Raw genomic sequence first — 12,865 nt, 5'->3', positions numbered from 1 at the left:
TAATAAATCAGAGGGTCCATTACAGCAGAACTGTGATGTTCTTTATCAAACAGTTAAAGCAGAGCTCACTCTTCATCCGTAAACGTGCGGCTGTGATGTTACTGATATGGTGTTTTTTTTCCAGAGAGGACGAGAGTGCCGATGTTACTTTAACTGGCAGGCTTTCAGAGGCCGAGGAGAAGATCAAGGTTTTGCATTCATGTAAGTGCTGTAAAGACTACAGTTGCACTTGTATTTAATTTGGAATTTATTAAAGTGCCAGTGGAATAGCTGCGCGGTGCCCCTGCTGAAACTTGGGCATTATGCTGCTGCTTTGTTGATTAAAGGTAGAAGAAACACATTTATAAGGGGGAACTGTAAACACATATAGCAGCTGAATGCGTGCCCAGTGAATGGAATTAATCAACGTGAACACTGACGCGTGGAGCTTTTTCTTTTATCTCCGTCAGCATTGAAGAGCGCACAGACGGAGCTGCTGGACCTGCGGTGCAAATATAACCGGGACATGACCACCAGGTGAGTCCACCGAGCTCGCCCGTTTGCAGTTTGAACAAGTCATATGGATTTGAAGAAAGTTGTGCAAACATTTAAATATGAACGTGGCCAGTTTAAAAACTGAAAAGTGGGAAACAAAACTATCTTTTAAAGAAGTGGGATATTTATAAGGTCACAAGATTTCCAGGTGGTGTGTAGAGGTGAATTAAGGAGCTCAAAAATAATGAGAGCATCAAAACAAAAAAACCCAAACGCGTGCAGCGCCCCCGGTGGTGTCGGGGTCCCTGCTTCACCCTGGCTCGCTCTCTATTCTTTTGCCTACATGAACTCATGTCAGGTGCAGGGTGGAGGAATGCCATTGTGCCACTGGAGAGTGAGAGTGACTCAGCCACTAATGCAGGTCGATGAAAGAGGGCTGTGTTTGCCTTCACTAGCAGCTGGGCCTTGACAGCCCTCAAGAAGAATTGTTCCATTTAAAGATTGCTTCAGAAAACACTCTACCTTGTCCTGGTCTTTGAGCGCAATGTATCCACTCCGCGCTTGAAATGAATCTGAGCTCGTATGATGGATGTCGATAGACATTCAAAGTAAACACTCCTTTGTTTGGGTTGTGCTCCAGAGCACAGTCAGCCGCCGCTAATGGATTTTCTCCCAGGCTTAATCCATTGCACAATTGAGCTGATGTTTCTAGACCCACTGCCATCCATTTTGCTGGATCTGAGACATTTCGCTGCTGCAGACAGTGTGTGTGTGTGTGTGTGTGTGTTGGTGTGTTGGTGTGTTGGAGCACTCAGGCTCACACTTCCTGCGCTGACCTCAGAGCTGGGGCCGCCTGTATCCCTCCCCGACCCTGGCCCTCTGTCTCGCTCACCAACACTTTCCCCAGTTCTGATAAGAAAGACGATTTTTCTGCTCGGACCTGAGTGGCCGAGCAGGTAATCGATACAAAACATTTTCCGTTCTGCACAAGTTCATTAACGTGGAGCAGACAGCAGAGTAACAGGTGTCTGCTCCGTCTGTCCTGACCTCACTGATCGATGGGAGATGACTTGGATGCTCAGAAACCAGCGTTGAACCTGATGACAGGAACCGCCATTAATAGCTTATAGTTGGATTTCTTTTCTGTATCTTAACACACAAACACTGAAGCTCAAACAGCCAAGAATGAATGTTCAGCAGGTCGTAGTTGGTTTCATTTGGATTGTTATAAGTTCTTCTTTGGTAACTTAGACCAGTGTGACCTGAAACTTTGGTCATATATATGCTTATTTAAATCAAACACGGCCTCCTCGTTAATTCATTCCCCCTCTACCTTCTGAAAATCAGGTCCCACGTGTGCAAAATGAACTGTTGAGCTTCAAACAAACCTCATGAATAATCCCACTGAGCTTCTGTTTAAACTGAATCTTAGATGTATGAAGGTAAGTTGGAGTTTGAGGATTCACTCGTAGACTTGGTCACAGATAGGAGCGACCTGGCAAATGACCAAGAGTCTATATGTTAAACTTTTTAATTCCCTAATTTAATTCCCTTAATTCTGACTACATTTACATGGTGGTATATAAACATAGCGGCCAGTAGAAGGTAAAACATGCGATATGTTTCTTGAGCACAAGAGCAAAGAACCCCAACGTGCTCTCACCTTTTGTGTGGAACAGTCCATGACTGTAGCAGCAACAACTGATTCTCAAGACTAACAGAACCATTCAAGTCCACGTTGACTGTTCCTTAGCAGGGATGCTACGCTTGACAGCTTTCTGACATCTGAGCAAACCTAGATTTAGAACACCAGGTATAGCTCAAAATGTAAACATGACCATTTAACCAACTCAGTGAGGGATTAACTGGGCTTTAAACGTAGAGGTGCCCATATTTCACTATCCTTTGTGTGCGTTCTTTGTGTTTTGGACACTTAAGCCTTTATAGAGCTGCGAGCGCTTCATTGATTTGGAGTTAAAAGGGACAAGAGCAGCAAACCTGCCACTTTTTGTCTTCAGTCAATTATTGAAAGGTCATTGGTCGCAACTTTTTCATAAATTAAAGGTTCTTAAATGTATTAAGAGTAATAGAAATTGTGTGTATTTTCTTGGTTGTAATTTTAATTAACTGACTTTAATTTCTGCGTGTGTTTCAGGGCAGAAGAGGTCGACGCCATCACGGTGAATCTTGAGAAGGCAAAACAGGTGAGTACAGTCTTCCTCTGCACTTATCTGATTGGGACGTTCCTTCGTTAAGGTAATCATTCGTGTAATCAAGCCTTGGCTTTAATTAGGCTCCCTCCATCCTGTACTCGCCTCCCACTTCCTACCTCCTCCCATCCCCTGAGTGCATGATTAGCGAGCTTAAACCTGAGCCCCCATCGGTGGACAGCATGGCTCCGCTCAGCAGTGAGCACGAGACTGCAGAGCGGAGCCATGCGGGGCTCTGAGTTATCTGGCTGTCTTGATTGCTTCCCTTTCTAGTGAAGCTGCCCCCATCCTGCTTTTAGCTCGCTTTTCCCTTTCTTTCCTTCTGGTTAAATGCTCTCAAAATTAATCATTAATTAGTAGGATGAGTGTGAATGACTAGGTAAATAGTTGGGGGATTAAACCAGACCGGCTCCCTGCCCCCGCCAGATTAAACTTTGGCTGCGCTTGTCTGCTCGGTTGGGGAAGGGGGGGGGGAGTTCAAGAGGGGTTTCACCTAGCTCTAACGTTTCAAAGTCTACTTGTATTCGCTTTCAGCCTGATCATCTCATTAATCCATTGATGTGGCTGGTGTAACAAACCTGTAAGTCTGTGGTTTCATGTGTGCACACAGAGAGCTGAAGTGGCCCAGAGGGAAGTGGAGAGGTTAAAGGAGCAGCTCAGCAGCGGCCACAGCGTCACAGACAACTGCCTTCCAGCAGAGGGCGCTAGCAGAGTAAGAATAAATCGTTGCTTCCTCCCTCAGACATAACTCAACTGTAAACTTTTGGTATTAACTGGTGGCGTTTTCAGTGCACCTGCTGCCACAATTCTGCCCACATTGTGAATATCTGTCATGTCATTTCCATCAAATGCCATCTTTCTTCACTCCTGTCCTCACAATCTGACTGTTTCTAAGGAGAAGAGCGAGAAAGCCGAGTTGTCGGTCTCCTCCCTCGAGGCTGCCCTGCTGGCTAAAGATCGGGAAATCCTCCGTCTCCTGGAGAACATTCAGCGGCTGCAGTTCACGCTACAGGAAATTCAAGAGGCCTCGGCCAATCAGATCTCAGACCTGGAACGCCAACTGGCCTATAAGACAGAAGCGATTGAGGTGAACGACGCCTCCGAAGAAGCTACAAACTCTTGTCAGAAAACTGCTAATTCAAACCTTCCTTTTCAGAGATTAGAAGCTAAACTGCAGTCCCAGGTGGATTATGAAGAGATTAAAACTGAACTCAGGTGACGATTTTTCTGCAAAACAGAACGAGTAGCTCTTCACAATAATGTGAATTTAAAAAATTGACTTCTGTGGGTGTTTGTGTGTTTAGCATCCTAAAGGCCCTGAGGCTTTCTTCAGCAAACGGCACCTCATCCCAGGTATTTCTGCTCCGCCCCCCGTTTGTTTTTCGAAGTTCCTTTTGTGTCAGAGAAGAAAAACTCTAGCAGGGCCATTGAATGCTTCACTGATTGTTACCTATTATAAAGACATCCAGACCCGCTGTGATTGATTGATTAAAAATTAACAACGTTTGTGTGTTTATGTGCACAGGATCCTGCCAAGGCTGCGGAGGCTCTTCTGCTGGATAAAGACACATTTTTCACATCTCACAAATACCTGATGGACAAGGCACGCATTTTGCAGAGCACTGGTAAACTAAATGTCTTTCAAGCTTCATTTTCTTTCTTTTCTCAGCCTCATTGGTCTCGTTCAGTAAATTAAAATTCTGGTTTTCACAGCCTGTGATGTCCTTTCTTTTAAAACTTGGAGTGATTTGTTATTCAAATGAAAGAAACTATGACAATAGCTGATAAATCTTTCAGGCTTCACTGTAGCCAGACAGGATTTAGCTGCGCTGCAGGTCACCCTGCAGTGCACGAACACCCAGATGTCTGCGTTTTAGCTGACTCTGACTTTAATCCTCCGCCTCTATTCTGAGGTCACACTAAATCGCTTTGACACAGCTGATTTATGTATCGCCACTACAGCATAGAAGTGCCGGTTCCTCCTCAGTGACATGAATTCACATCATAACTCGCCTTAGAAGGTCAGAATGTTAGATTGTGTCCTTGGAACTGCAAAGACGCCGGGTGAAAGATTTTAGAGTCTATTGTCGGACTCGAGAGGAAACCCGTTCAACTTGGTTATTGATCGAGATTTTTCAAGCATGGAATAGATGGATGGAATATTTTTGAGTCTTTCTGCAGACACGAATTGTGATTATTGAACTGTGAACTGTGTCAGCAGATGATGACCAGACTGAGGATTCAGGTAGAGAGATGGGCAGGCCGCCTGCCTCCCACTCATCCTCCTCTCACATGGACGGCCGTACCTCTGCCAGCCCAGGCCCCCCCACCTTGGATGGCTCGTCCTCCAGTCAGGATCTACCGCGTCCCTTCTCTGTGTCCCCGTGCTCTGTGGACAGACTGTCTGGAGACCACATTCTTCACAAGCATCTCCTCTCTACTCACTTTAAGAAGGAGGGCCTCGTGGCCTTTCCCACCGCCCTCTACACATCCAAAGTCGCCCTGATGTCGGGCGCACACGTGTCGGCAGGGGTGGGCAGCATGGACGCTGGCTTGCCCAGCGACCAGTCGGAAAGCGGCAGCTCCACGGCGGGGGACGAGGACCAGGTGGACACGGCGGAGATAGCCTTCCAGGTGAAGGAGCAGCTGTTGAAGCATAACATCGGCCAGCGTGTGTTTGGCCATTATGTGCTGGGGCTCTCTCAAGGCTCGGTTAGTGAAATTCTGGCACGGCCCAAACCCTGGAGGAAGCTGACTGTGAAAGGCAAAGAGCCTTTCATTAAGATGAAGCAGTTCCTCTCTGATGAGCAGAACATCCTGGCTCTCAGAACCATCCAGGTCCGCCAGAGAGGTGAGCAGAAAAAGACTCATTCCACCATTGCATTAATGAAAAAATACATGATTCAAAAAATTAAGCACAAACAACAGGGAAATAATGTTCGCTTGGGTTTGTGCTAAAACACAGACATAAACACAGGTAACCAAGACTGCATAACATGTTATAGAAATACATAGTCACAGGTGAGCTTAGGGGATTTCTGAGTTACTGGAGCTGTTGATGTATTTTCAGAGCAGATATAATCTTCTTCTTGTTCTGGTGGCTGGACAAGTGTACATTTAAACCTTCTAATCTACTTAGACCTCATCCTTGACTTACTCACTACTTCCTCTGCCATGTTTGTAGTGTTACTTTTAAACTTTGTTTTCTCCCCAGATTCACAGCTTTTGAAAGTTGAGCTTCCCGTATACTGCAACCTCAGACAGCACACGCTCAAAGGCAGCCATTGATCTACCAGTCAAAAGCAAAGCCTTGGAACTGCTCTCTGATCAACCATCCCACTCACCCCCCTCTTCCCCTCTTTTCTCTCTCTCTTTCTGTTACCCTCGGTGGCAGGGAGCATCACTCCACGCATCCGAACTCCTGAAACTGGGTCAGACGACGCCATTAGGAATATCCTGGAGCAGGCCAAGAAGGAGATCCAGTCCCAGAGGGCAGGTGAGCGTGATTAGTAAAAGCTGAAATGTTTACTGATGTTTATCGTTTTTATTTTGGGTTTAAATCACGCTTTTTTTTTAGCCTAGTTTATGGTGTGGAGAATGACTCTTTGTTTTTTCCCTTGTATTAGATGGAAAGTCTTCTCTGAGCAGCTTATCAGGCCGAAGTAGTAACGGTCCAGGCAGCAGTTCTGATGAAACCATTAAAAGCATCCTAGAACAGGCCAGAAGGGAGATGGAGGCCCAGCAGCAAGCCCTGATGGAGTTGGAGGCCTGCGGGAGGGCTCCCACTACCAGCTCAGGAGTTCAGGTAGAGCGTTTGGGGCCCCCGGAGCGCTCTAGAGGCCCCCCTTTACCCATCTCCATCAAGCAGGAGGAAGGAGGCTGTGTTACAGTGTGCATGGCCAACACCATCAGCAGCCCACAGACGCCCCTTAGCGTTCTTTCCCCTGCTGCATTCGTCCAGAACATTATCCGTAAAGTGAAGTCAGAAATTGGGGAGGCGGGCACCTACTTTGACCAGCACTGGTCTCATGAACGTGGCTCGATGCTCCTCGGAGGCGGAATGAGCTCCCGGCCCTTCAGCTCAGTCTCTCCCTCCTTGTCTTCCTCCTCCTCCGGGCCCTCAGTCTTGCCCCGGCCCTGGCCCCGCGTGGAGAATGGTGAGTGTCCCCCCAACAGCGAGGAGGCATCTGCTGCTGAGGACGAGCTGGGACTCAGCCGGCCGGTGGAGGTGAAAATGGAGTCTGACACATCGGTCAGTGGAGAGTCTCCAGGCCCTGGTCCAGGACGGCTGCCCTTTTATCCTGCGTATATCCCCCGGGCCCTTAAACCCACCGTACCCCCACTGACTCCTGAGCAGTACGAGATGTACATGTACCGCGAGGTGGACACCATCGAGCTGACCAGGCAGGTGAAGGAGAAGCTGGCGAAGAACGGCATCTGTCAGAGGATCTTTGGAGAAAAGGTCAGATTCACTTTCTTTCTTATGAATAAGTTATTAGGAAGAAAATACAGCTGCCCCCCCTTTAAAAACATTTTAATCATAATTCAAATCAAAAATGTGAAGTTAAGTCACTTTAAGGCCCTTCTTTTTATGTTATTCAGCTGTATTGAAAGAGAAGAAAGAAGAATTGTTTTCTAAAATTGACCTTAGTGTGTTATATAGTAGATGTATTATAAATATATAAGCTTAAGCCCAGAAAATGTGCCTTTATTCACTTCTTTCTATACTTCTGCCACAGTTGGACCTCTATGGCATCAGATTTTGGTTTAACTGTGCACACGTTAGGTTTGTCTTAGGATGATTTTTCTTTAGACTTGGACTACTTGCACACCTTTAAAGAACACTAAGAAATTAAAACTTTAAAACTAGTTTAGCTGATCTAATAAGTGTCCATTCCATATGGCCACATATGGAATTAATTCATAATATAAAACAAACTCTGGTTGTTAAAAACCTACTTTGTTTCTTTGTAGATGTGTTAATCTTCTTGCCGCAGCAGCAAGTTCATTTACGTGACGGACTCAACTTTAACATTAATGGTGTTTTGCTTCCCTCTAGTGGCGATTTGTTGTAAGTGTGATTCCGAAGGACGATTTTATTTATTCAACTGGGTTTTTTTGTTTGTTCGAGGTCTTGTACTTTTCAAAGAGTAATTTTCAAAAGGCCAATGACCAGATTAACATCAATAAGATCCAGTCACATGAACCCACCCTGTTCTCCACAGGTGCTGGGGCTTTCTCAGGGCAGCGTGAGCGACATGCTATCTCGCCCCAAACCCTGGAGCAAGCTCACCCAGAAAGGCAGGGAGCCCTTCATCCGTATGCAGCTGTGGTTACTGGACCAGCTCGGACAGAGCCTCGGCCAGCACCCAAATCAGGGCCATGCTCAGGGTGAGTCGCATCTCCATCTATGTGCACAACGGATCCCGTGCTTGTGCTCTTGAGTGAGCAATAGTTGAGCTCAATTTTTAATTCCTCCCACACACGCAGAAAAAAGCCCAGTGACTGCCCAGTCTTCGCCTTCACCGCCGCCCAGCCCAGCAGAGAGCCACCCGAGCCCTATTGCTGAGCCTGTCAGCCTCTCTCTAGAGAGCAGCAAGGAGAACCAGCAGCCTGACAGCCTTGGCCTGGGTCTCCCCCCACACCCAGAGGGAGGGAAATCCACTCCTAACCTCTTGGCCCTGCATCAACAAACAAACCCACTCGGCATCCAGGATCTGGTGGCCATTTCTCCAGAGCTGGACACTTTTACCATCACAAAGAAGGTCAAGGAGGTGCTAACAGACAATAACCTTGGTAAGTTAGAACACAACATGTTGATTAAAGCAGATGAATCCAGGCACCCTTTAACTTTTCTGTTATGTACACAGGTCAGCGCCTGTTTGGGGAAACTATTCTGGGCCTGACACAAGGCTCAGTGTCTGACCTGCTCTCGAGGCCCAAACCATGGCACAAGCTCAGCCTGAAAGGCAGGGAGCCGTTTGTCCGCATGCAACTGTGGCTCAATGATCCTCACAATGTGGAGAAGCTGAGAGCCATGAAGAAGATGGAGAAGAAAGGTTCAGCATCTTACTCTGTCGGTGTGTTTAATTTGTTTTTTTGTATCCATCTGAACTGGACGTCTCTGATTTCCCTTCAGCCTATCTGAAGCGGCGATATGGGCTACTGAGCACCAGCTCTGACAGCGACTCCCCCAGCACTCGCTCTGAGTGCGTGAGCCCGTCGCTGGCTTCACTTGACCTGTGTCCCTACAGCCAGGTGAAGAAACCACGGGTGGTGCTGGGAGCTGAGGAGAAAGAAGCCCTGAGGAAGGCCTACCTCCTGGAACCCTACCCCTCTCAGAACACCATTGAGATTCTGGCCTCCCAACTCAAACTCAAAACAAACACCGTGATCAACTGGTTCCACAACTACAGGCCAGTGCAGTGATCTTTGGAATTCCCTGTCTAGTCCCCTTTTGAATTAAAGCTATTGTAAATAAATGGAGGCTTTAATAAAGCAGTGACTGATTGGCTTGAGTATGAATTCAGTGGTTGTCCTCTAAAAACATGTTTGGTGTGCAGGTCCAGGATGCGAAGGGAAGTGCTGATGGAGGGTCTGCCTGACAACGACACGGATGCTGAGCACCGTAGCTACTCCCCTTCGGTGACTCGGAGCCCCCACTCTGATGGAGAGGAAAGGAGGCAGCAGCATTCCTCAGGACACTTTGTGTTTAACGCCAACACAGCTTTGACGCAGGTCAAACAAGAAGCACTAGACAGGGAGAACGAGGGCGAGGAGGCCTCTGCGAAACAGCCCAGATCTCAGTGTTTTTCCACAGCAGTCCAGTTCCCCCCGTTGAAAAGCGAACGCGAGGACTCCATCAGCGGATGTCATGAGCTTCACTCAGCCGGACACAGCCTGCGGCACGACGAGGGGATGAGCAGCCCAGCTCAGGTTGCAGTTTCCATAGATGGTCCCCAGAGAGCCAGCCAGTCCAGGCACGACGCCGACGAATCCAGAAAGTCCCCCGTGGACCCAGTCAGCTTCAAGGCCTCGTCGGAGCCCTGCCGCAGCAGCCTGGAGGTCTCTCTCAACTCCCCATCTGCAGCATCCTCCCCTGGGCTCATGATGTCAGTGTCCCCGGTCCCCTCCTCCTCCGCTCCCATATCGCCATCTCTGCCAAACCCGCCCTCCACGAGCAGTCTGGACCCTAACCCGCTGCCTTCCTTCCAAAGCCCCAAAGTCAACAGAAGCACTCAGAGACGTAACGAAAAAATGGCCAACCTCAATAACATCATCCACAGGCTAGAGAGAGCGGCAAATCGAGAAGAAACTCTGGAGTGGGAGTTTTAAGTACTCTTTTACTTGTACGTGATCAGAAAAATCCTTCCACCACACAGGAGAGTCTCCAGCTCTAACTGAAGACTCTGACCCAAGCCTCGCTACCAACGGCCTGCCCTCTCAGACTCACACATCAAAGGAAACACATGGCTCGATGCCCTACAGGAACGTAACAATTGAGAAAAAATTTATAATTGTGTATTTGCTTTTTTTTGATGATGCATACTACTTTTAAATATATATGACGGCACTAGCTGTTATTTACCTATTGGACTTGACATGAAGACTTTTGCAGCTATGGTGTCATTAAATGTACACTGAAGTTCTGTGGATTGCCACTGGGTGAGATTAAAAGAAGACCCCTGTCTTAAGCCATTAAAAGCACTATAACTATTTGGGACATTGACCAAATTTGTTACTTTTTGAATAGCAGTTTTTCAAAATTTGTCTGTAAGACTGGACAGTTTAAGTCAAGTAACATGAAATCCTATTACTGACTGAGGGATAGTCCTTTAAGACTCTAAATATTCAACATCTTGTATGTAATTAGTTTCTTGGTGACATGTTTTCAAATCTTTGTAACTCACACGTATAAAAATGTGGTTGTACATGTTGTAGAATTGTCTGCAATAGCCTTCTCTAAACCCGATGTAGCATGGTACTCAACCTGACCCTCTTACCCTCTGTAGTTAGTCACCTGTGAGTATACTTGAGCGAAAACAAGAGAAAATAGGCTAAAACCCCTGCAAAAAAAAGGAAAAAAAATGAAATCAAAGGAGTAGAGTATTTTAGTGATCTGTTTTTATGTTTGTTCTTCACAATAATCCTTGAGGTTTACACTTTAGGGCCCTTGTGCTCCTGGTGGTATGTGCAACACTCGCCACACGTGAGCACGGTTTACACGGTTTCTTTCAGACTCACTGTACCTCTCTGACCCCCTCAAGGTTGTCAGACTGAAACAGGCGGACACCTGGTTTACCTCAGATTATGTTGATGCACCTCGCGCTACTGTGTGACCATTTCTTTCATTCGCCGTCATCGTCCCGACCATCGTTGATTCACCGAAAGGGAGTGAAGCTATCAAAAAATCTTATTTAGCCCGATTAAGGGTCGGCTGTTCAAACAGTCTGATTCGGGAAGCTTGCAGCAGGAATTGATGATGCATTCTGACTACCCATCACTATGGAAACATCCAATCTGTAATTACGTTGAATTACGTCATATAATCCTCCACCACTTGTATATTGTGTCTGCAGAAGTTTCTTTGTCATGCTTGCAAGATGTTCTTTATGTATTTTGACACTATTTTATACTCGGAAACAGTTAACTAGATATTCAATACCTCGCGTATGAACTACTTACAGCACTTAGATTTTGATAATTGTGAGGACTTGATTAGAAAATTTCAAAATATCAACATTATCCTATCTTAATGTCCACAAGTCTCTTGCCTTTACTGTATCTTTGAAGTTATTAGAGGAAACACTTGCACATGTCTACATAGATCAGAGAACTTGGATTGTATGTAGAGAGATATATTACACAATATCGAAAGAAAAAAAAAGATGATATCTTAACATTGGAACAAAAATGTGCTGATTATATTGAAATAGAGTGTACAGATTTAACAAACCAAACCCATTTGGGCCAGTTGTCTGGCAAGCTCGCCCACGTTCTAGACCTTTTCTCAGGGTAGTCTTGCTTTTTAAAGCTTTACTCAAACAGTTGCTCTCATTGTCGGTGGTCACTATTGCTATTGTGTGGTTGTAGAGACTTATTCCATTAATGATTAAATGAATCTGTGAAAGTTGCGGGTGTATATGCAACTTTTTTGCTGGAGAGTTGTTGCTGTTTTGTAATTCATTACAACCAAGAGGAAGCTGATTTGTTGCATCTTTGAGATCACTAGACTTTGCTCTCTCTTTTTGTTCTCTTTTTGTTTTTTTTGTTTTTTTGAGCCAGACGAGGAGTTTTCTCTGGTTTCCCTCCATATTTGTGCATAATATACTGTATGATTACAAATGGCATTTCTTATGTGGAAATTTTGTCTTTTTGTGGACTGAGAAAGAAAGATATTTATCCGGACTATTATCTCTTCATGTAAAGCCCATCTCATTATTTTGCATGCAGATCCTTTCTAGTCACACAACGAGGGATAGACTGTGTTTTTGTGTTGATGTTTTTGCACAGGAACATGGATTCAGCACTTAAAAGACCTTTTACATCAAGTCCATGCATGGTGCAGTTGGTAAATTTGGCTCTCACCAAATTCATCACGAATCCTGATAAATCAAAGCCCAGGAAACATGACTTCCAAGTCCAGATTATTTTGTGCTATATCGTATGCCTTGTGCATTATCCTCACAGGACTAATGCCTTGCGGTTAAGTTTGACTTAAATGCTGTAAAGGTTTGTGGCCCAGTTCAGAGAAAAGCAAAGCTTTTTTTTTAACAAGAAGCCTGAACATTAGATTAAGTTTTTAATTGACATTTGTCACTAAATAATGAGGTAATTGGTCAGTAAGATAAACATGATCATGCTCAGAAGTTGTTGATGCAGAAACAACTTGGATGACTGACTTTGAGGGTTTGTTCCAGTATGTTTTTTCTTTTCTTTTCAAAGTCAGCTGTGAGTCGCTAAAGACAAGTGTCCAGTTGGCTGAAATTACTGTCTCATGCCTCAAAAGTCAGGCTAAAGAATGGTTAATGGTATACTAAGCGACATGGAATTGAATTTGCATATGTAAGCCATCATTCAATACATAATTGTTTAAGATTCTGCTGTGTTGTGTTTTTATTTGTTTTGTAGTGGGGAATCTCACACACGGACACGCTGCGTGGATTTAAGCACAATATAAA

The 12,865-nt window shown here is 45.5% G+C and overlaps 1 protein-coding gene across 7 annotated transcripts in view; it reads left to right on the top strand.

The window, feature by feature from the left end:
- Window positions 1–12,785, top strand: part of cux2b (cut-like homeobox 2b) — a 67,719-nt gene extending 54,934 nt beyond the window's left edge. For all 7 annotated transcript variants that reach the window (XM_057031785.1, XM_057031789.1, XM_057031788.1 and 4 more), the window contains 16 exons: window positions 125–201; window positions 450–516; window positions 2,630–2,678; window positions 3,295–3,396; window positions 3,580–3,771; window positions 3,841–3,899; window positions 3,989–4,037; window positions 4,210–4,309; window positions 4,906–5,535; window positions 6,079–6,180; window positions 6,311–7,146; window positions 7,910–8,075; window positions 8,175–8,480; window positions 8,555–8,743; window positions 8,824–9,100; window positions 9,248–12,785. In XM_057031785.1, the coding sequence (XP_056887765.1) occupies window positions 125–201; window positions 450–516; window positions 2,630–2,678; window positions 3,295–3,396; window positions 3,580–3,771; window positions 3,841–3,899; window positions 3,989–4,037; window positions 4,210–4,309; window positions 4,906–5,535; window positions 6,079–6,180; window positions 6,311–7,146; window positions 7,910–8,075; window positions 8,175–8,480; window positions 8,555–8,743; window positions 8,824–9,100; window positions 9,248–10,019 (3,973 nt within the window). In that variant the 3' untranslated portion in view covers window positions 10,020–12,785. The remainder of the gene's footprint in view (window positions 1–124; window positions 202–449; window positions 517–2,629; window positions 2,679–3,294; window positions 3,397–3,579; window positions 3,772–3,840; window positions 3,900–3,988; window positions 4,038–4,209; window positions 4,310–4,905; window positions 5,536–6,078; window positions 6,181–6,310; window positions 7,147–7,909; window positions 8,076–8,174; window positions 8,481–8,554; window positions 8,744–8,823; window positions 9,101–9,247) is intronic.
- The last annotated feature ends 80 nt before the right edge of the window (window positions 12,786–12,865 follow it).

This window comes from Takifugu flavidus, chromosome 5 (genome assembly GCF_003711565.1).
Source record: "Takifugu flavidus isolate HTHZ2018 chromosome 5, ASM371156v2, whole genome shotgun sequence".
In the NCBI taxonomy this organism is placed as follows: Eukaryota; Metazoa; Chordata; class Actinopteri; order Tetraodontiformes; family Tetraodontidae; genus Takifugu; species Takifugu flavidus.
The sequence above is the reverse complement of the archived record's forward strand: the minus strand, read 5'-3'. Positions and strand labels throughout refer to the sequence as shown.